Raw genomic sequence first — 25,060 nt, forward strand, 5'->3', positions numbered from 1 at the left:
GACCTTTAAGTATGTATTTATGCGGTATACATACAGCTGAAGGCAAAATGACAACACAGGCTCATTCTGAAAACATAGCCCTATATACATTAGAGGAGATCACGAATTATGTAGCTAGAGGAACGAATGGCTGCATTTCGTCTTTAAAAGGAACGCTACAGGACGATATAATACCATTCAATTTCGCTCCTATCAGCTGATCGCTTACCTCCGTGTGGTCGGTTTTTCCAATGTTACTAGTTCCTCCAGTGGCTCGCCGCGTCTGTTGGCGAACTTGAGACACGGAGAGGAGTTGACCATGATGACGGGGTTCGAGTCTGGCAAAAAACGGTTCCAGAAATCAAGTAAGACAAAAACAGAAAATCAGGCGAGGGCTTTTCTTTTTCTGGATTGCTTTTGAAAACACTATCGGTTGGGTTTAGGGAAAGAGGAAGGGGGGTCAGTCGATCGGTCAGTCAGTCGGTCATTCAGTCAGTCGACAGCGGCCTCTGGTGAGTTTATGCGAGAAAAGCAGGCGCGAATGGCACTCGCGTGAGAAATTTGAGATCTGATAAAGCGTACACAGCAGCCCCTGGTGGATTTACACGAGAACAGCAGGCTTAAATGGCACTCGCAAGAGAAATTTAAGATCTGAAAAAGTGTACACATCGCCCTCTGGTGGATTTACGCGAGAACAGCAGGCGCAAATAGCACTCGCGAGAGAAATTTGAGATCTGAAAAAGCGTACACAGCACCCTCTGGTGGATTTACACAAGAACCGCAGGCTTAAATTGCACTCGCAAGACAAATTTTAAGATCTGAAAAAGCATACACACAGCGGGGACGTATTTGGTGATCTCCAGAAATGTGATTAGGGGTACGTTATTAGAATGAGCCTGTGTTGCAACATGATTAGCCCTTTTTTCCCAGTTGCTGTTTAACAGAGAGAATTTTTACAACACATTTTTTAAACATAGTAGTTTTAATAATTAATTTATTTTGTCATCGTCAGCATAACAGAGCATGATGTTTTAGTTATTTTAAAAGATATTAGTATTCAGCTTAAAGTGCTATTATAAGGCTTAAGTACTGTAGGTTAATTAGACAACATTTGTTTGTTCTGTATCAGGACAAAAATTCTTAAGGGTGCTATTAATATTGACCTAAAATATTTACAAATCTATATTATAATATATTTTTATTTATTTTTTATTTTCTATATATAATATATTTTTACATTAAATAAAAAAATACATTAAAAATAATATAAAAATATATAAAAATGATACATTTTACGCAGTTTTGATATTTACTTATTTATTCATCAGAAAAGCTATTTATAAAATAAAACAAATTAAATTAAAATCATCACTGTTATTATTGTTATTAGTTTAAATGTCTATTTAATTTTTATAAAGAATAATTGCTAGAAAAAATAACTATTAAATCACTTCTAGTGTCACTGCAGGTTTGTATAAAATAAATAAAAAGTAAATAAAATAACATATTTCATTCTACCTTCTTGATGATTAAAGTTTGAACAACTGTTTTCACTCACCATTGTTTAGGTTAAACCAAATAAAACTGTGTGCCTTTTATTTATCCTATTTGGGGAAAATGGCAGAAACAACAGAATTTCCTTTCTTTTTTTCAACTGAAATATCAAGTTCATACTTAAAAAAAAAACCTCAGAATATGTTTGTCAAAAAAATCATTTGCCCTTGACATGTTATTTTAACACTAAATCCATTTCAATTGCACATCAAGGTAAGTCAGTGCATTTCCTTCAAACCTGTTGACATCTATTGTGTGTCTTTGTATGTTCTTTTGTTTAAACCAGTTACTGTACTTACAGTATCAACACTATATATATTGTTCAACATTATAAAAGCAGTCAGTGACAGTCAGCCTTTGACCTGCTTGTTGATTTTGATTCGTCTTTTTGAAGGTAAACATCCAGTGATGGTATAAAGAGCTTGTATTGTAGTGTGGATGTTGTTTTTTCATCGTGTCATCAGCAGCGCGGCCTGTCAGTTTCTAGAAGAGAAATCTATTGTGTCTGAATTCATCTGTTTGCCAAGATTTTAAACAATGAGGCATCAAATCCAGCAAAAACAAAAAACAGACACACGCAACACCCAGCAGAGCTTTACTGAACCTCAGCGCTAATGCTAAATCCATTACAAAATGCTAATGGACGCACTAAGCTCGCTATTTATTTATGATGCTTTTATAGATGAAATATAAAACACGTGTGACATTAATAAAACAATGCTGGATGACACTGAAGTGCTTTCATTTACAGCACTAGAAAAATAATGATGCAATGCAACTGTTTCGTCCCAATTGAGATTGAACATTTCATGAGTATGCTGTAAATAATTGGGGTTAAAGTTGAGACCCTCTATTGTGGGGTCTACATTTATTAAAAATGTACAAATGTAATCATATCGTATTTGTAAGTGTCTCCTTTAACGTTTCAAATAACTATTGTGCAAAATATGGGTGAAATATACACTCACCGGCCACTTTATTAGGTAGACCTTTACATCTTACTAGTACTGGGTTGGTCCCCCTTTTGCCTTCAGAACCGCCTTAATTTTCATGGCATAGATTCAACAAGGTACTGGAAATATTCCTCATATCGACATGATAGCATCACGCAGTTGCTGCAGATTTGTTGGCTGCACATCCATGATGTGAATCTCCTGTTCCACCACATCCCAAAGGTGCTCTATTGGATTGACATCTGGTGACTGTGGAGGCCATTTGAGTACAGTGAACTCATTGTCATGTTCAAGAAACCAGTCTGAGATGATTTGTGCTTTATGATATGGCGTGTTATCCTGCTGGAAGTAGCCATCAGAAGATGGGTACACTGTAGTCATAAAGGGATGGACATGGTCAGCAACAATATTCAGGTAGGCTGTGGCATTGACACGATGCTCAATTGGTACTAATGGGCCCACACCATTACACCTTCACCACCAGCCTGAATTATTGAAACAAGGCACTAAGGGAGGATGCATCCATGCTTTCAGGTTGTTGATGCCAAATTCTGACCCTACCATCCGAATGTCACAGCAGAAATCGAGACTCATCAGACCAGGCAATGTTTTTCTAATCTTCTATTGTCTAATTTTGGTGAGCCTGTGTAAATTGTACCCTCAGTTTCCTGTTCTTAGCTGACAGACCACCCGGTGTGGTCTTCTGCTGCTATAACCCATCCACCTCAAGGTTCGATGTGTTCAGAGATGCTCTTCTGCATACCTCGGTTGTAGCGAGTGGTTATTTGAGTTACTGTTGCCTTTCTATCAGCTGGAACCAGTCTGGCCATTCTCCTCTGATCTCTGGCATCAACAAGGCATTTGCGCCCACAGAACTGCCCTCACTAGATATTTTCTCTTTTTTGGACTATCTACATAAACTCTAGAGATGGTTGTGCGTGAAAATCCCAGTAGATCAGCAGTTTCTGAAATATTCAGGCTCAGGCTGTGTGGCACCATCAACCATGCCACGTTTAAAGTCCCTTAAATCCCCTTTCTTCCCCATTCTGATGCTCAGTTTGAACTGCAGCAGATCGTCTTGACCATGTCTACATGCCTAAATGCATTGAGTTACTGCTATGTGATTGGCTGATGAGAAATTGCGTTAACAAGCTGTTGGACAAGTGTACTTAATAAAATGGCCAGTGAGTGTATGTATGGTTCAATCATCATTCAACATTAAAAAAGGTAATATTAATGTAAAAATTAAACAACTTGTGCATTAAAATATATAGCATTTAAACTTGCAATTAATCGTATTCAGTGTAATAATAATACATGTGTAAAATTGTAAATGTGACAGTTTAAATCTAAAATAAATATATTACTTTAATAATTACATTATATTTAAAATAATATAATATTTGTTTTCGTAAAATATTCCTAAATGTATACAGTACGTTCATGCAAAGCTTTAACCCATTATGGTCCGTCTGTCTTTAACACCCCCACCCCCCCCCCCCAACATTTTATGCTACTTTAATGTTAAAATTAGTCTAATATTTCTTATACAGCTTTTCTTACATGCTTATATTTTTAAATAAAATTTAGTTTTTATATTTTGTTTTTTGGTAGTTATAATAATAATAATAATAATAATAATAGAAAGAAGAAAAATAATAATAATTATTATTATTATAAATTCTAAGCATGTATATGCAGCTCAGGACTGTAAAATAAAGTGCTTTCTGAATTGTTTATAATAAGGCAGGCAGAACTTTTTTTAACGTCATTATGCAGTGTATTTTGTAAAGCTGTTCACTAACACTCATTCAAGAGGCTGTTTGTACATCCGTGTCAATCTCTTTTTGCCTTTTTCAATATTTCTCTGTTCCAGATGTTTGGAAACTGGACTTTTGGCACACTTGTGTTCACTGTCCTGGTGTTCACGGTCACGCTAAAGGTAATACATCTGAAACTGCATGTGTTATGATCGTGAATGTTGTCATTCAGTGTCAGTTTAAGCAGCTGTATCTCTCTCTCTCTCTCTTTGCGTGTGTGTGTGTTTTAGCTTGCACTGGACACACATTACTGGACGTGGATCAACCACTTTGTCATATGGGGCTCTCTGCTTTTCTATGTCATCTTCTCCCTGCTCTGGGGAGGCATTATTTGGTATGTTTTCATTTCACAATTATCTACATTAAGTTATTAAGGCACAGATTTACTAACAGAGTCAATGGAAACATAGTTTTACAGTTACTGTTAGGATTCACTGAACAAAAACTATTTTCCTCATCATCATTTGGCTTCTTCTCATTTACTAAAATATCAATATTTTGTTTATAACATTTTCTTTAACTAAAAACAAACCTTTATGCATTTTGACCCTTCATTTCATGACAGCAGCATTTGATAATTGTCATTGGTACATTACACTACATGTGTCAAACTCCTGGAGGAACTCAGTTGTGCCCAGTTTAGCTTTAACCCTAATTAAACACACCTGATCAAACTAATTGAGTCCTTCAGGCTTATTTGAAACCTTCAGGTAATGCCACAGTCACATTAGAGTTTTTAAAAAAGCGAGCAATTGGTCTATGTTTTAAATTCCTATCCAGAGAGGATCATGTTTTGATCTTCGATTGATCTCACGCAATGGGGTAATGCGATTTCGCAGGTTAGATTTCACCAAGCTTGAACTTTTCAATGCAGCGAACTGCGAAACTTGTCGTACGAGCTTGCGTTTCCGGTCTGACGCATTGGCCTGCATTTGAATGGACGTCTATGAGGAGAAAGTCTGTTGAAGCAGAATTGTAACTGATCTGTGCAGGGCTAAGTTTGACACCCTTAAACCTTTTAAAAACACAATGAAAAAAACATTTCCAATTTTAGTACAATGTCATGTAAATGTACATCGGTTTATTAAAAAAGTGCTAAGAATTAAGTCAATTTAAGCATTGTTATTATGAAAAGAAAGCTTATTTTTATTTTTTTGACTTCAGTAATGTTGGCTAAAGTAATTGTATCTTAATTAAGGATATTTAAATATTCATACAGAAAAATGACCAAAATACACACGCACGCACGCACGCACACATGCACACGCACACACACACACACACACAAATCTGTTGCATGTAGCTCATAATTCATGGGTGTTTTACTTGTGTTAATTTACGGTTTGGAATTCCATTATAGGACCTTAATCGCTGCTCCAACAATAAAACAATCTATTTACTTATTCTGTTATTGTACGCAGTGGTTTCTTTTTTTTTTTCGATTTTCGATAACTTGCAATGAGTCTGTTACAGCGCTGCGGAGGAATTTTGGCCCTCTCATCTTTGCAGAATTGTAATTCAGCCACATTAGTCGGTTTTTGAGCATAAACCGCCTTTTTAAGACATTTCAATTGGATTTAGGTCAGGACTTTGACTAGGCCACTCAGAAGTCTTGATTTTGTTTTTCTCTAATAATGTATATACTGTATTTGTGTGTAGTAAAAATGTAAATAAAAGAGGCATTTTTGAAAAGCAGAGTTACATTTTTAACATCAAAATTGTGGCAACAGAAGGTCCCATAATGCAATTCAAACGTGTAAATAATCATTATGAGCTACGGACAACTTTTTAACAAATATGAACAGATATTTTATTTATGTGGAGGAAGTAAATCTTTTTTCAGTGTGCAAAGTGCTTACATTTGTAGGAGTTTCCCTTTCAGACACAAAATATATTAGAGAAAAGGCTTCGAGTATGATTTACCAAGGTTTGTGCTGCAGGCATTGGCTCTATTAAATGCCCTACAAAGCATGTTTTCACCCATTTGCACTTGGCATCGTGTAACAGATGAGAGAGCACATATACACATAATATAAAACTAATCATACATCATTTGTAATTTACACTGCTCTATAAGTAGATCACTTGCAAAACTTTGATTGTGCTAATTTGCTTATACATTTCCATCAAGACTAATCAGTGCATTGCTTTTGTGTTGTTTCCAGGCCTTTCCTGAACTATCAGAGGATGTACTACGTGTTCATGCAGATGTTGTCGAGTGGTCCTGCGTGGCTCAGTATTATTCTGCTCATTATCGTCAGTTTGCTGCCTGATGTGCTGAAGAAAGTGCTGTGCAGAGCTCTGTGGCCCACAACTACTGAGAGAATACAGGTACGACACACATCTCACTGCCTACATGTGGAGATACAGCTGACAGATGAGTCTGGACTAATAGAACAACTGTATATTCAAAAAGAAATAATGGCAAGTGTCGTGACTGTTAGTTTGGGAAAATGCCATGCTTAGGTTTATGGGAAAGAAATCTTCTCAAAAACTGTGAGCGATTAAAATACATTTTTATGGTTTCAAATCATGTCTGCTGTTTCTCAGCATTTGTTTAAAACAGCTGAAGTGTTTTAAACTGGCATCTATATAAAATAAATAAAAATATATGGTCCTTTTCTAAAATGTTCGTTCTATTTTAGTTTTATTTTGTGCATTTGTTACTTATAAACTTATTTGGTCACACTTTTTTTCGATGGTCAATTTGTTGAATTTAAGTTACATTGCATCTACATGCCAACTAATTCTTATTAGATTATAAGTAGACTGTTAGGTTGGGGTTAGGGTTAGGGTAAGTTGACATGTACTTGCAAAGTTTCTTATAGTCAGTTAAATGTCTGTTTAGCAGCAGCATCAACCGATATTAGGCAGACAGTCTACTAATAATCAAATGGACCATCAAAATAAAGTGTTACCACTTATTTTAGTACTTCATCTTTAACTTATTTTTGTCCAACATTTGACTTTTTAGATTTTGTGTTAGTATTATTTTTGTAGTACACACAGACACACACACACACACAAATAAATATATTTATATTACCAAAAAAGGAATTTACTCATGTTTCCCAGTACTGGGTTGCGGCTGGAAGGTTATCCGCTGCATAAAACATATGCCAGAATAGTTGGTGGTTTATTCCAATGTGACGACCTCTGATAAATCAGAGACTGAGCCGAAGAAAAATGAATGAATCAGTGAATTTACCCACTATTGCCACAGCATCTCAATTGGATTCAGGTCAGGACTTTGACTAGGCCCTAGGTCATGTCTAATTTTTACAAACAATTATAGTACTATAACTGCTTATATATATATATATATATATATATATATATATATATATATATATATATATATATATATATATATATATATATATATATATATATATATATATATATATATATATATATATATATTGTTTTTCGTTTCTTTTTTTTATCTGAAACATATCTAAATTCTTAAATATTCATTTACTAATTTTTACTCACCCTTAAATGGTTCAAAGCCTTTAGTAGTGTCTTTATTCTGTTCAACACAAAGGAAGTTACATGTATTTGAAGTAAGCTGGAAACCTGTAACCATTGACATCCATTACAAAAAAAACACAAATACTATGGAAGTCAGTGGTTACAGGTTTCCAGGTTTTGTATTCAACAGAAGAAAGTCAAACAGATTTGGAACAAATGAAGGATGATTAAATTAAATTTTGAGTGAACTATCCCTTTAATTGACCCCTAAAAGCTAAAGCAAAAATGGCATTTACCTCAACTAACAGCCATGCAGGCCATTTAAAAAGAAACATTAGCATAATTTAAATCAGTATTGATGTGCAGCAGCTCAACAGTGCTGTAGTGTGTGATAACGGCTACTAACTGATCTCCAGATGTACACTTGCGTGGGCCTGATTCCCAGTGTGCTTGATGTAAGTGGATTCTAAATCTGCTTTTAACGTTGGATGACTCTTGGAGACATTCAATATTTATATTTCATCTGTCGACTTTTGTGGAACAATATATGACTTGATATTGTATATTGTGTACTTTACTGTCTCGGTATACATAGTATGTCAGCATACTATGTCAAGGAAATTTTCATTAGGAAATTTAATGTGTGTGTGTGTGTGATAAACTGTTTTACCTCAGATTTAACCTGTGTGATGCTTTTCCTCTCATTCTCCTTCCTTATTAAACTACCTATTAATCTTTCCAACAGCATAAAACACTCGTTTCATATATAAGACTTCAACAATATATTCAACTAAAAATAATATATGATATAATATATCAAGGTTTTATCCATAAGGAATCGATCAGTTGACTTCAGCCAAAAACAAGATAAAAATGTTTAGTAAGAAATTACTGTTTTGTTTTAGACTTAGATTTTGGTCCATTTACATTTAGTATTATCTTTACATACAGGTTTTCCATTTATTTACGGTTGTTAATTGCATAATGGGACATTGATCTCTGCTCTGTCGACTTTTAATGTTGAAAATTCAACTCAACATTTTAACAAAGGGACTTTTACTGACATTGCAATAGTTTGAAATAATGTAATGTACAAGAAATAATATCTAGACAAATCTCAATTGGATTCAGGTCAGGACTTTGACTAGGCCCTATGTCTTATATATATATATATATACTACATATATATATTGTTTTTCGATTGTTTTTTTTAATCTGAAATGTATCTAAATTAGCAAACATTTATTTACTCACCCTCAAGCGGCTCCAAACCTTTATTACTGTCTTTATTCTCTTCAACACAAAAGACGTTAATTTGAAGAAAGCTAGAAACCTGTAACCATTGAATTCCATAACAAAGAACACAAATCTGAAGGAAGTCAATGGTTACAGGTTTCCAGGTTTTTTATACAACAGAAGAAAGTCAAACAGATTTGGAACAAATGAAGGATGATTAAATTCAATTTTGAGTGAACTATCCCTTTAATTGACCCCTAAAAGCTAGTTTGAAATAACATAATGTAATAGAAATAATATTTTGAGAAATAAGTCTGTAAAATATCAGAAAATGCAATGGCAGTTTACTACAAGGTTTTTGTACTGTAATATACAACACCAACCCAGACTGTTGTGACTATCATTAATCAAAATTCCACGTAAGTCACATCTTGGGTCTGGTGAGGGGTTTAGATGCTTTTTAGAAGCAATACATAGAACGACAAGTCTTCATTTGTTGCTGTTTATTGTGGAGTTAATTTGAACACAAAACTAATTGCAAATAAACAAAATCAAACAACTTTTAGTTATTATACCTCCAAAATGAAAGAAATCATGATTATCAACATAAACATTTAAATAAAGTAAACAAATGTCTCCTACAAAATCAGCCCCTTTATATCACTTTAAACTACTAAAAATGTGAATAAAAGTCACTTTTTGGGACTTTTCAAAGTTAAAAGTTGTTGGAAGAAAGATCAAGGTCCCATTATGTATTGAAGACGAAACCTGCAAAAACAACAAATAAATAAATAAATAAATGAATAAATATATACACAAATTCCTGCATAAATAAAATAATAAATGAATAAATACACAAATAAATAAATAAATGAATACACAAATTCCTGTATAAATAAAACAATAAATAAATATGCAAATAAATAAATAAATACACAAATTCCTGCATAAATAAAACAATAAAACAACAAATAAGTATGCAAATAAATGAATAAATACGCAAATACATAAATAAATACACAAATTCTTGCATAAATAAAATAATAAATGAATACACAAATAAATACACAAATAAATAAATAAATACACAAATTCCTGCATAAATAAAACAATAAATAAATAAATATGCAAATAAATAAATAAATGAATAAATAAATAAATACACAAATTCCTGCATAAATAAAACAATAAATAAATAAATGCAAATAAATAAATAAATGAATAAATAAATACACAAATTCCTGCATAAATAAAACAATAAATAAATAAATGCAAATAAATAAATAAATGTATATATAAATCTGCAAATTCCTGCATAAATAAATGTATAAATAATTAATAGTGCAGTGTAAAAGTGCAGTGTAAAATCTACTTTTAGTTTATCATTTTCTTATTCCCTCAATTTGTATTTTATATATATATATATATATATATATATATATAAATATATATATATATATATATATATATATATATATATATATATATATATATATATATATATATTTATTTGCATATTTTTAATTGTTTTATTTATGCAGGAATTTGTGGATTTATTAATTATTTATTTATTTACATATTTATTTATTGTGGGGCAACGCAGTGGCGCAGTAGGCAGTGCTGTCGCCTCATAGCAAGAAGGTCGCTGGTTCGAGCCTTGGCTGGGTCAGTTGGCTTTTCTGTGTGGAGTTTGCATGTTCTCCCTGCGTTCGCGTGGGTTTCCTCCGGGTGCTCCGGTTTCCCCCACAGTCCAAAGCCATGCGGTACAAGTGAATTGGGAAGGCTAAATTATCCATAGTGTATGAGTGTGAGTGAGTGTGTGGACGTTTCCCAGTGATGGGTTGCGGCTGGAAGGGCATCCGCTGCGTAAAACGTGCTGGATAAGTTGGCGGTTCATTCCGCTGTGGCGACCCCGGATTAATAAAGGGACTTAGCCGAAAAGAAAATGAATGAATTTATTTATTGTTTTGGCAGGTTTCATCCTTCATTATTATGCAATTCAAAAGCATAAATAAAAAGGGAAAAATAATATATAAATATATAAACTTGAACGCACAAAATATGGAAAACTGCAAATTTAGTTTTTTTTTTTTTTACAGTTTAAGATATAATTGTTTATTTATTGAATTGTGATTATTCATTAATAGATTATCCATTGTCTTGGGTATCATGAAACTCAATGAACACTACGCCATTTACAATGATTGTATATGTTATTTAAAATTTTGCATATTAGCATGAATACATTATGAATAAAGAAACATTTAAATATATATTTAATCATTTATTTGTTGTAGTATTACTCATTTTGAACATTTTTAGTCGTTTTTTTATTCGTTTTTTATTATTATTATTAGGTTTTATAATTAACATTAGTGTTATCTTGGTTTATTTTCAGTTATTTAGTACTTTAGAAATCTATATAAGCAAGTTATTAAAAACTGTTTGTAATTTTTGTCTACTGAACATTCATAATAATTCAATGACAACAGTTAAGCCAGCACTAACACTTGTTTCTGCAGAAAGCTTGAATGTATCAAAAGCGCTTTATTAATCTGTGAGGATCAGTCGGCTTGTTAAACTTTCTAAACCCTTTCTTATTCATTCCTCTGCCTCTCTGACCCTTGACCTTCCCTTTACCCTGTGTGTTTAACCCTTGACATCTGACCTGTGGTGACGGCAGACAAAGCGGCAGTGTCTCACTGCTGAACAGTCCACCATCTTTATGCTCTCCCAGACCTCCAGCAGTGTCAGTTTCTGAACTGAGCCGGAGGTGAACTCTCTCTCTGCATGTGTGTGTATGTGTGTGTTCGTAATCCATCAACACACAACAGGGTCATTAATTGCTGCTATTCCACTGTTGGACCAGTGCAAAACCAGGGCTTACTCTGGGGTGATTGGGGCCAATAGTCTCTGAGATCATTCAGCAAGGACAAAATCATGCTGTGTTTCCACTGTTGGACCGGTCATGCCTCTAAAAACCACCATTAACATATTTTAGTGGAGCAGAGTCATTCATCAGCAGGGAAAATGAATGGTAACATAGCATAACAGACAGAAACGTTTGGTCTCCAGCATCGATAAAGCATATGACTGGTCATTTACGATAATGACAGTAATTTGTGACAGTAGTGCAGCTCAGACAAACACACTAAGAAGAATGTGTTGCTGCCTTCAATTTTTAAGTTGAATCAAATTTATTTTACAAGTCATTTCAACTTATATCAATTTAACTTACCTAAAACATCAAGCAAAGTTTTGTAAAACTTATAAATAAAAAGATTTAATCAGTTAAACTGGCTTAAAACTAAAATGTGTATAGCTTAAACAATCTAATTGAAACCTGATTAACTTGTTCAAATGAAATAAAATAAAATTAAAATAAAATAAATCTTTTTTTTTTTTTACAGTGTGAGTATTTATTATCATTGCACAAAAAAAAAAAGATATTCCCTACTTTACTTACTGCTTCTCTCTATCCCTTTATTTGGGAGAACTACACTAAAAAAATTTTTAAAAAGTAAGTAAAGCCATTGCTTTTAAAGTAATATATGTTGACTTTATGTAATAGGTTGAGTAAACCTATTGCCTTAAAGCAATTAGTTAACTTAAATAAGTGAGTAAACACGTTGCTTTTAAAGTGATTGGTTAATTTTACTTAATAAACTGAGTAAACTTGTTGCATTTAAAGCAATTAGTTGACTTTACTTTAAAGTAAACAAACTCATTGCTTTTTAAAGTGACAAGTTGACTTTACGTAATAAATTGAGTAAACCCACTGCTTTTAAAGCAATTAGTTGACCAAAAAAGTGAGTAAACCCATTGTTTTTTAAAGTTATTAGTTGACTTTACTTAATAAATTGAGTAAACTCATTGCTATTAAAGCAATTAGTTGACTTTACTTAATATATTGAGTAAACCCAATGCTTTTAAAGGAATTAATTGACCTAAAATGTGAGTGAACCCATTGTAATTAAAGTGATTAGTTGATTTTACTTTAAAAAGTGAGTAAACTCATTGCTTTTAAAGTAACAAGTTGACTTTACTTAATAAATTGAGTAAACCGATTGCTTTTAAAGTGTTAAGTTGACTTTACTTAAAAACACGAGTAAACCCTTTGCTTTTAAAGTGATAAGTTGACTTTAAAAAGGGAGTAAACCCATTGCTTTTAAAGCAATTAGTTGATTTTACTTAAAAAAAATTGTGTAAACCTGTTGCTTTTAAAGTGACAAGTTGACTTTACTTAATGAAATGAGTAAACTTATTGCTTTTAAAGAGTTAAGTTGACTTTACTTTAAAAGCAAAGGGTTTACTCATGTTTTTAAGTGCTTAGTTTACTTTACTCAAAAAAGTGAGTAAACCCATTTATCATGGTGATTAGGATCTATTTGAGATGACAATAGGGGGTTATTTTAGACCCTCACTGGTGTTTGAAAGTGAACTGAACTCTTTTTACATGTATTAAATGTTGATGTTAGCTGCTAGCATGAAAACATTGGGAATTAGCAGTGCTACCAACCACATGAGGCCCAAGACTACTGTAGGTCTGACAAGTGGAAACTAGCACGCCAATATCACCGGCTCCATCACCCTGTGGTGTCTCCGTCCATCTTCAAGTCTTCTATTACCTCACCGCATGCATGCAATGTGCATGTTTCTATTTGTATTTTATGTTGCAGATATGAAGTTGTGTAATTGCAAATGCATTTTCTGCTGCTTTCTGTTCCAGCAAGTCAAAACATTGGTCTGCGATGCCACAACTGAGTCTGTTTGTGTGTGTGTGATGTTTCACAGAGAATGAGGGCTGACAGGATCTTTGAAAGGGTTGAGACAAACATTCATGATTCTCTGCTAGATGGGGTTCAGAGCACCACTGAAGCCTAGCGGCCCGATGGTAAAACACTAAAGACTAAAGCCAGAAAGAACTAATCCACACTCCGCTCATAAACGCAACTCTGGACTTCTCAGAGTTAATCTGAGAAGCCTAGAGTCCTGCTAATTGGCTTCTTCCAGAGAAAAAGAACTGTATTTAACGTCTTTGGTGCATCCGTGTGGGTCTGGTGTTTGGTGTGAAACCGACTGGTTTGGGTTGGTTTTGAAGCTTCAGAATGAAGAGATTGGGTTGTGGTTTGAGGTGTGTGCTGTGCTGTATATGCAGCTAACAGAATATGGGAGTGTGGGCTCTTACATACACAAATACAGCCAGCAGACTTGACATATCATTTAACGTCTAACTCTCATACATGCATGAGTATTTTTTATTTTGCTTTTCTTTTTGTTGTTATATTGTGTCTAAGTGTGTGATATTGTTGCCATTTACAGTATGTCTAAATGTCAATTCCTAGAACATGCTTATGATCAGTTCTGTTACAGAGTAAACTGCACAACATGTATGAATAACTTGGACTGATTATTTTGGATTGTAAACTCAAAAGAAAGCAGCAAGAAATTGTTTTATACTTGCTTAAATGTCTCTTAAGGGTTTTGAATTGCCAATTTTGCCAATCAATTAATCAATCCATCAACCAATCGACCAATTCAATCCATCAATCTATCCATCAATCAATCAATTGGCCAACCAATCAATTGACCGATCAATCGACCGATCAATCGACCAATCAATCCATCCATCCATCCATCCATCCATCCATCCATCCATCCATCCATCCATCCATCCATCCATCCATCCATCAATCAATCAATCAATCAATCAATTGACCAATCAATAAGTCAACCAATACCATAAAGAAAAAATACACTCAAAATGTAACTGTTTTGTTTCCCAGTGATGGGTTGCGGCTGGAAAGGCATCCGCTGCGTAAAACATATGCTGGATAAGTTGGAGGTTCATTCCGCTGTGGCAACCCCACATTAATAAAGGGACTAAGCCGAAAAGAAAATGAATGACTGTAACTGTTTTGATGCTTTATAGTAATTAAAAAATTGGAAAGGGAATCCACAACTAAATCTTGATGTAAACTATAGGTTTAAAGGTTTAAGGTAAATTTCATTTATTTTTCAGTCAGTATCAGTTTATTTTATTAGCTGATATATTGCTGATATAGTGTTTAATTCCATTTAAAAATAATGAATTAGTCATAATTTATTATTATTGCTTTTTGAATAATATTAAAAATACCCACAAATTTTCGCTCTGCAGTTTATCCTTCAACAGATCTTCCATCGATCAGTTTAGCATCTTCTAGGCCTGGATTTGTGCATGTGGTAAACTCTGGATATCTGATTTCATATTAAGTGCAATGTTTGCTTTTTTTTTACACCGCTTCTTGCTGGGGCTTTGGATTTGTGTTGTTTTAGCTTGTGCTGTGACAAACTTGCCTATATATGATGCAGTCTGCTAACTCACCATCTTTCTCTGTTCTCCAGAATGCAGATAAGTTATATAAGGGCCACCTGTCGGAGTTCTCCCCGCTGTCCTCCCTCCATGCTCCACCTGTGCGGAAACACAACAGAAGGGGAAACGAAAACCAGAACCACGCCCACCGCAGGTCTGACTCCTCCCCTACCAAAAAACTCATGTGTACCTACTGGGGGGGAAAGCCTGACTACTGCACCTTCAGCTCCTTCCTCCGAATAGGAGAAAACCCACGATTCTCTGGTGCAGCTTATGCTTACTCTGCACCGGGGCCCGAGACATCTGTATGATCAACAACTAGCCTAGTTATCCAATCAAAATCGGCCTTGATTGGAAAATTGCTCTCCCAATCTTGACTCTTGACCCTTTATTTGAAAAACAAAAACACTGAAATGCGTTTCTATCCGCTTGTTATGTTGTTGCGTGTGGAATTCCAACACAATCTCATGGCAATTCGTAACTTTTTGATTTAGTGGCTAATTTGTATGAATTCGTATCGTCTCATTCGTACAATTTAGTTTGATTTGCTTATCCCCCAATGACGGTTGGGTTTAGGGGCGGGGTTGGGTGCCACGCCTCCTTTTTAAAATCATACTTTTTCTTACTTCTAAGATATTTATACGAATTAGCCACTAAACTGACAAAACGTAAAATAGTTACTTTTGCTTCTGAGATCAGGCTGGGAATAATGTTTCCGGGTCCAGGCTTCAGTTCATTTTAATTGTGAAAACTCAAATCTTATAGTCGTTTGCTTAAATATTTTATAATGTTATGGTAAATATAGTCGCTGCATCCCAGATATCAATATTTAAACGATATATAAAATATGAATCATTCCACCTGAAATTAGGCACGGATATAAACATTATGCTTATGATTTTCAATAGTATTACAGCACACTGTAAGCATATACAGTGGGGGAAATAAGTACTGAACACGTCACCATTTTTCTGAGAAAACACCATTTTTCTAAAGGCGCTGTTGACTTGAAATTTTCAGCAGATATTGGTAACAACCAAAGAAATCCATATATGCAAAGAAAACAATATTAGTTTACGAATTAAGTTATTTGTAATAAAATGAAATGACACAGGAAAAAAGTATTGAACACATGTAGAAAGGCAGGTGTAGAAGGGCAGTGAAAGCCCAGACAGCAGCTGAAATCTCGCAGTAGTTATTCAGCAACTCTCTGCCCTTTATCATTGTAAATTACCATAAGTTGCTTCAGTCCAGCATCTACATTAGCAGAATAATCAAGATGAAACTAGGGTGGACATTTCAGCAATATAATGATCCAAACCACAGCCAAGGAAACTCTCAAATGCTTTCAGAGAAAGAAAATCAAGCTGTAGAATGGCCCAGCCAATCACCTGACTTGAATCCAATATAGAATCCAAAATAAAGATCAGATTTGACAAACGAGACCCACAGAACTATCAAGATTTTTACACTCTGTTGAAGTCTGTGAAAAACTCACACCTGAGCAATGCATATGACTTCATTCTCCACATGAGAGGCGTCTTTAAGCTGCCATCAGCAAAAAAGCCTTTTATATAAAGTACTAAATACGTTTCTGAAGTTCAGTACATTCTCCTTGTGTCATTGCATTGTTATTACACAATTTTTTGCAGATTTTTTTTTTTTGTTATATTTTTATGTTTGTATTGTTTGGGGTTTTACCAAAATCTGATTCAATTTCATGTTAACAGTACCTTTAAAATATTTTTCCCAGAAAAAAAACATGACTTGTTGAATACGTATTTCCACCACTGTATTAGTACCGTTTGTTGCAGATAGAAGGTTTGGATTCGGAAACACTTGTTAAACACTAACAAGTGGATAGTGTATGCACTATCAGTGATTCTGTGATCTGGAGGAAGGCTAAACAGTACTGCGCTAAGTGGCCTTGGGAGCCATTTATCTTGTTTTCTTGGTGTGTATGCTTAAACGTGAGAGCGTGTTCCCTTTACACTGTGGGTTTATGTGTTCACTCACCTACCCTTGTTGAAAACTTACTTGAAAAACCACCCTGGGCAGTTGTAGCACAAATCTCAAAACTCAACCCCCTAGCACTGAATATGAATGTGGATGACAGTTAAAATGGCTGCTCTGAAAACTGACCGTCCTCTTTTCTTTGTTCTTCTTTTCTTTGTTCTCTGTCGTCTCTCCTTCCCTTTTTTATCCCGTGCTCCTTCTCTTTTCTTGTCCTACTTTTTTTTTTATAGAACAAACTGGTGTTGCCTTTGTGCAAACCTATTATCAAGGAACACTCCGTAGACTTCGATTGTCTTTGTCTGAATGCATTGTAAGTGGCTACATTTGGCCATTTCTGCTGCTAGAGCAAACTAGGAGTGTGTGTTTGTTTGTGTGTGTGTGTGTGTGTGTGTGTAGGCCTTTGTTAGACAACTACAAGAAGACAAATTGTAACTGGACTGTCATTATGTTTCACCCTTTAACTTTCAAACAAATATATTCTACTATCTGCTATTCCAAAGTTTTTAAAAAACCATTGACGTCGTGTCATCATGACAACCAGTTACTCTTTTCTAGCTGCTTGACCATTTGCTTTAAAGTTGGATCGTTCCCTATATATAGTTTATGTAGTGTAGAACCAGACACAGGATGCTAAAGGCTACGCTAGCCACCTTAGCTAAACTGTTCTGCCTTAATGCTAATGTTTCCCATCTTTTACACCGCAGTTTGGAACCAAAGGTTGTAAAATAGGGAGTGTATAAATGTGCGCTAGTTGCCTTATGCTCAAAGAGAGAAAGTGTTTGACGGCATTAGAAGATTCACACCACACTGCCTTAAGTTGACATTGCACCAGCTGAGGATGGAGAGATGTGGAGAAATGTAGTATTCGTCATCTTCCAGTGCCACCAACACAGCCCGGGGCTCCTGAGGATTAAAAAGTACTGAATGAAATGTAACATATGTGTTGGTCCAAAAATTAATATCTTTGTCAGCGTATTTTTATGATTGTAACGTCTTATTTGCCTTTTGTCTGTATTAATGTATCTGTTGGAGCCCTGTGCTGGGTTGCTCTCATCTCTTATGATTATCTGATAAATAAGTCACATGTCATTTGCTTGTACTACTGTTCACTAATCTAGCATTAACTGTTCATTAATCTAGTAGCCCAATTAAGGTCAGCGTCACAGATGGCCTGTGCTTGGCTTTACTGTAAGTCCATAAGAATGACTCCTTTCTAGTGTGCAGGACAGAGAAAAGGAGCCGTTTTAAAGGATTTCTAGGAAATGTGCCTCACATCTGTGGACTCTCCTATTTAATGTAACATTCTCATAAACATTCAATTCCATATTCCTTAAATACAATGTGTGAATATGAATTTACATTGATTTGAGTTTCATTTGAATTGGAATCTGGTGTGGATGAGTTGAGTTCACACTTGTAGTTTGATTCCTTTGATTCTTTTGGAAAATAAAACTTAGGTTGGTTTCACACTAGCACTTTTGGTCCGCACCCGTGTTTGTTTCACGTCAGTGTACCTGTAGCTAGTGTGAACGATATCTTCTGAACTGGGGTGCACACCCCTGAACCATACCAGAGTCCGCCTGAAAGAGGTGGTCTGGGATGTGGTTGGCGTGAACTCTGGTCCGGTTCACCTCTTATATGAATGCAATCATACCAAATAACGGAAGTGAAATGTACGACAAACTTTAGTTTTCATAACGTTCATTCATGTGTGTATGTCTGTGTATTACCTACATGGGCGATAAGTGGGACAGACCCACTGTGCAAACAGTGATAATGTCTGATTGTCTCCACCAAAAGCGAATTTTGTTCGGTAGATAGACACAAGTGGCTCTCTGATTTTTGAATTTGGCAACAAAAGCAAAAGATTCAGTAAAAGCAGAATGACCATGTTATGCATATGTCTCCATTTTGCCTCTTTGCTTTCGTGGCCGTCACCTAGCAACAGCTGTACAAAAAAAAGCAGCTTGATGACGCAAGCATAGCGGGGTTCAGAAGGAAAAAAGACGGTGTGAACACAAACTAGCCGAGAAGGTGGCAAGGGGGGACAATCGAACTTGGGTTCGTTCCAGGTGAATTTAACCAAGTGTGAAAGCAAACTAAAGCAATTCTAGGAAATATTCCTGGTGACTCGTTTGTTTTATGTAACATTTAACTCCATATTCATTCAATACTCTGTGAATTTGAATTCACATTGATTTGAGTTTAATTTGAATTGGAATCTGGTGTGACTACGGTTCAGTTTATTGTTGCGTCCTAGTTCGCATACTTATACTACGTCCTAAAAGAGAGTATAGACGGTTCTACACTGTAAATTGTTACCGAAAATAGTACAAAATCCGGGAACCTTTGGCGTACTCTTTTTAACATACTACGGTTTGGGACAAACTAATTCTATTTTCAGATACTATTTAGGATGAATAGTATGCAAATTGGGACGCAGAGTAAGTGTGTTTTCACACTTGTTGTTTGATTGCTTTGGTTCAGACCTAAAAAAGAAAATGATTTATTTGGTCTTGGCTCTCTTAGTGTTCACACTGTCAATTTTAGGCCTGAATATATTGAGCAGTATGGTTCAGTACAGTACAGTACTATTTGCTATGAATTTCCCTGATCAGGCTTGTATTTCCACTGCCAACAGCATCTTTACTTAGTAGGTAGGCAGAAAAAATCTATCAATTCTTGCCTGAAGAAGAAAGCTATAGGGGGCAATTCACATATAGTGTGTTTTGCAAGCTCAAGTTCATTATTTCCAAAGTAGAAGTGCCGCAAATACTCAGATTAAGTAGCGAAAGTTGCGCTTTTCACACGTTTTAGATGCAACATGTGAATGGTAGATAACCTGGGCTTTTTGAACATGCAAGTGACGATTATCTGTAAACCAAACAGCATTCAGCAATGAGTCTAGCTTCACCTTTTTGATAACATATACTGCTGTGCTAGCGGCCCATATGAAAGGGTGCAAAAAAGTGGGCTACAGTTGGCTATTTTGGTACTTCTGACAGTAGAAACAGGCTGTGTACTGTACCAAAGTGGAAATGACCCATAAAGATATAAAACAAATGGCCCTATATTATATATTTTTGAACATAAAAATTACTGAACATTTAAAATGCTTACAAATACATGAGTCAAATCAAGTTCCAAAAATTCCTCCGTCAAAAACAAATGAAGATCTATGGCAAAGAGACAGCATTTCTGCGGCCTGTATTTAACTCTAATAGACAATTCTGTTCATCTTAGGGTCACCTCTTGAGAACTGACATACTGCTTCTGGCTTGTTTAGATGTCTTTGGTTCAAATTGCATTCATACAGGAGTCCCAATGCATCCCAGAGATAGCGACCACATCAAGTGTGAACACATCCTTAATTCCAGTCACATTTGACCTCAATTGAAATGAATATGGAAGTGAACCCAACTAACAATCATCTGCAATGACTCTTTCCCTGCTTTCCTTCACATTCCATACCTGTTTCTTTCTTCTCCCATTTTTTGTTTCTCCTCACACCGACTCCGGATTGTAGTGTTGTGTTCCCGGAGCATCATCGTCTCGACTCCTTTCCTCGCATGCGTTTCCTTCACTGTCATTCAGTTGTCACGATGAGACCCGTCGCTCATTTCACCATTTTAACCATCATCCATGACAGAGAGAGAGAGAGAGCGAGAGAGAGTAGGTGATGTCAAAGTCCATCAAGACCAGCGTTTTGATGGTTACTCCAAGCTTCTCGTGGGTAGGTGCCTTCTGGTGCTTTTTAACCTCAATGTATGTTCATGCGTTCAATCCAGTGAAGCGTTGAATTCTGGGAAACACGTGCATGTGTTTGCATTGCCCAACATCTCGGCCTGCAACAAGAGAATGTCAGAATTATGGCTAGTTTGTTGTAAGTATAATGGTCAATATTTGAGGGGGTTAACGTTGATGAAATGTTACAGATTAATAATAATAAGAATAATAACAGAATGTCCTTTTCATGCACACATTATATCTGAATATAGATTATATATATATATAGATGAGTTTATTGATGTCAAGGTTTACAAAGGCTGCGAGTGAATGAATGAATGACCTAACGTGACGACTGATCAACTCTGTTTCCGGTCCAAAAGTGTATCATTTGGTTTGTATGAATGTAAACTCTGTGCAAAGTCGAACACTGTTTTATTGAGTACTGAATTTTGCATGCCATGTGACGGACCAACCACTGAGCTTTATATTTTCATTTCTATGTATAAACCACATCTGTGCTCATTTCCAGTCCAGTCCAAGCGATGCACATCTACAATACCAAGTACTAAACAATAATAATCAATGCTGGCAAATCTAAAACACATAAAGAATGTGCTTATTTATAGACTCTCGACCTAATATGATATGTTTGTCTTTCTCATTTCGCATTATACTGTATTGTTCACTGTTACAGTTCTATCTGGCTTCCTGAATGTAAAGAAAATAGCAGATAACCACAAATCACAACTACAAGGTGGTTCTAGAACAAATGTCCCTTCACAAATGTGTTTTTTGGTTCTCGTTTCTGACTGTCGTTTCAAATCGGAACTATTTTTTTGTAATGTAGTAATACTTTTGCTCACTGAACGCTGTCTGCCTCAGGGGTGCGTTCAGGCACTGGCGAACACTGTATTCTGTCTGTCTAAAACAAAAAAGGCTATATGAAATAGGTATTTTGTATATCTTGTGAGGAGAAAAATGTGTCTTTTTGCTACTTTTGTATCTAGAGGATGAAGAAAACTACTTACTGTTACAGAGTCAGAATGTTACTGTTCCGCTTTCACAACCAAATGTAAGGCCGTGGGAGAAATTTGACTTCAGTAAAGATGGAAGTAAAGAAAAAAAATAGCTTTAACAGACTGCTTTTTGTGTTTGTTTATTTCACTGGAGGTGTTTTTTTTTAAGATGGTTGTTGCTTACAATGATGCTGCGTCCCAATTCGCCTTAAAAGTATTTTTGAGTGTGTAAAAGCTTTGGGACATACTACTTCCTCGTTAACAGATCGTTATGCTGGGGTGCGTTTCCCAAACAACGACGTAACTCGCGGCTGAATAATAAAAACATGCACTTGTTTTCCATATTAACTGAAATATATGTAAATGGCACGTATAGCGCCTGTTTGCTTTACTAATATTATTGAGAAGTTGAACATTACATATTCTGTTCTAAAACATAAAATCACTTACAAAATATAACACATATTCTAATATCATATATAAATCATATAAATAGATAATGAGGCTATAATAACATTAAATTTAATATTTATTATTTATTAGAAATGAAAAAATCATACTTTAATAATAATATTAATAATATTAATGATGATCATGATGATTATTATTATTATTATTATTATTATTAAGTCGGATATTGTTTATTTATTTTTTGAAAAGTCTACTTTTACAATTTGACACATGTAAACCACAGCAGAAAGTTCTAACCAACAAGCCCATGTCATATACAGTACAGATACTTAATAAATAACCCACTATAAATTGAAAGAATTAACATATGCTTTTTGTTTTCACAAGCTTTGAAGACGTAACATAAATCCCGCTTTTAAATAATAGATCACCTATAGCTTTCGCCATGAGGCTGTGTTCAAAATGACATCAATGTTTCCAAAGTGCACTGCGAAGGGAGCACAAGTGTAAACATGAAGATCGCTAAAACTGAACTGTAAAAATAGTTTGAAAGCAAATTAAACCTAAGAGAGATGACTTTAATGCTTTTTTATTTTTAATCACTCCAACTTTAAATGTTAGAATGTTCTAAATGAATAGGGCATAGGGGGGATAAGTGGCAATAGAACACATCCAGGAACTATGTTTTTAACTACAGCTCAAGAGGTATAGTTGCGAGTGCTTAAGTTTGCGACGCAGTTTGCGAATGTTCGTTGGAGCGACGGATTTGGGAAACGGCAAATCAACAAACTATGTTTGTAACGACGGAACTTGCGACCTTAGTTGGCTAACGATGGTTTTGGGAAACGCACCCCTGCTCGGTTATAAACCCTGTCAATCATTCACACATTATCCACATTTCTTTTATATTTAATTTCCTACCTTATTGCAGAAGCAGCAGCATGTTAATCTCCCATTCACGAGTCTTTCATGCGGAGAAATCTCCTCAGGTGTTTGATAATTCTGTATTCAGACGTTAATGTCCAAACACGGCTTTATATAAGTTCAGTATTGTTTTTGCAGATTAAATATGACACAGATTTAAATATTTCCAGTTGGCTTGATATTAATTAGCAATCATACAAACATATTTACCAAAGCCTCTCTACTTGACGGTTGGTCTCGCGTGTCCACCATGTTTGTAGTTTATTTACACTTTTCACCCGCGTTTGTAATTCACGTCCATGTTCTGTGGGAAATATCAGCGGTTAGAGTAGGGACGGTTTTTTTTTTTACCAGAAATCATCCGGGAAGCTTTGGCACACTCCTTTTCAACATACTACGATTTGGGACATACTAATTCTATATTCAAATACTATTTAGGACGGATAGTATGCAGATTGGGACGCAGCATGACTGTAGAAGATGAAATACACTCACTGTTTTTAAAGCAGGTGTGACCAAATATTTGATTTAGATGTCTATTGCTGTAACTGAAGGCTTTACAGCCTGTAGTGGGGCTTAATCTGTGCCAGCCTATTCAGATTAACTAAATATCTACTGCTTTTTTTCTGTTCGTTTGTTTTTATCTGCACAAAACGTGATGTTGCTCATAAATTTATTAAATCTATATATAGTGTATATTATATATATATATATATATATATATATATATATATATATATATATATATATATATATATATATATATATATATATATATATATATATATATATATATATATATATATATATATATACACACACACACAGTATATATATGTATACTACTGTACACAGCATATATGTAGTAATATTCATGTACAGTTTGGGCTCTTTTGTATAAAGTTTTTAAAAGGTTGATATCTGTAGATATGTGGATTTTTGCCAGTTTTTTCTGTAGCTATTAACAGCGAGAAAAGTACATTTGCTTGTAATAAAGAAAGATATTTAAATGTTTGAGAGCCTTGTGCATTTTTCTCTTATTGTTTAATTCAATTCATCTTTATTTGTATAGCGCTTTTACAATGAAAATTGTGTCTAAGCTGCTTCACATAGAAGATTATAGTCAATTGAAACTGTGTCCAGTTTTCAGTTGAGTTCAGTTCAGTGTGGTTTAATTTTCACTGCTGAAAGTCCAAACACTGAAGAGCAAATCCACAAGTCCCAATCCAAGCAAGCCAGTGGCAACGAGAAACAAACTTTACCAATTGATGAAAGTGAAGAAAAAAAAAAAAAAAACCTCGAGAGAATCCAGGCTCAGTTGGGCACGACCTTTTCTCCTCTGGCCAAACTTCTTGTGCAGAGTTGCAGTCTAGGCACGGGAGGCTGAAGAAAGCTGGACGCCCATTGTGGAGAAGCTGCAGGTGGGAGAGGTCACTGGCTGGTGTACAGGCTGGCCCTTCAGGATCAATGCGAAGACTCATTTGTCACTGGGGTCTTACAGGAATCAGTCTCATGCTCTCCACTCCTCCATGAACATCACAGCAGCTGCTCAGGATACGGCCAGAACCAGGATTATGGAGACCTCGGGAGTAA

General features: G+C 35.0%; 1 protein-coding gene across 6 annotated transcripts in view; it reads left to right on the forward strand.

Annotated features, from left to right (window-relative positions):
• Positions 1-23,801, forward strand: part of atp11a (ATPase phospholipid transporting 11A) — a 146,420-nt gene extending 122,619 nt beyond the window's left edge. For 2 of the 6 annotated variants that reach the window (XM_056456655.1, XM_056456656.1), the window contains 5 exons: positions 4,363-4,428; positions 4,537-4,640; positions 6,472-6,637; positions 11,700-11,789; positions 15,404-15,492. In XM_056456655.1, the coding sequence (XP_056312630.1) occupies positions 4,363-4,428; positions 4,537-4,640; positions 6,472-6,637; positions 11,700-11,777 (414 nt within the window). In that variant the 3' untranslated portion in view covers positions 11,778-11,789; positions 15,404-15,492. Of the gene's footprint in view, positions 1-4,362; positions 4,429-4,536; positions 4,641-6,471; positions 6,638-11,699; positions 11,790-13,810; positions 13,911-15,403 lie in introns of all 6 variants that reach the window. The other 4 variants (XM_056456651.1, XM_056456652.1, XM_056456653.1 and 1 more) reach the window with 3 other exon arrangements.
• Positions 23,802-25,060: the final 1,259 nt, after the last annotated feature.

The sequence above is a fragment of the Danio aesculapii genome, chromosome 1, assembly GCF_903798145.1.
Source record: "Danio aesculapii chromosome 1, fDanAes4.1, whole genome shotgun sequence".
NCBI lineage: Eukaryota > Metazoa > Chordata > Actinopteri > Cypriniformes > Danionidae > Danio > Danio aesculapii.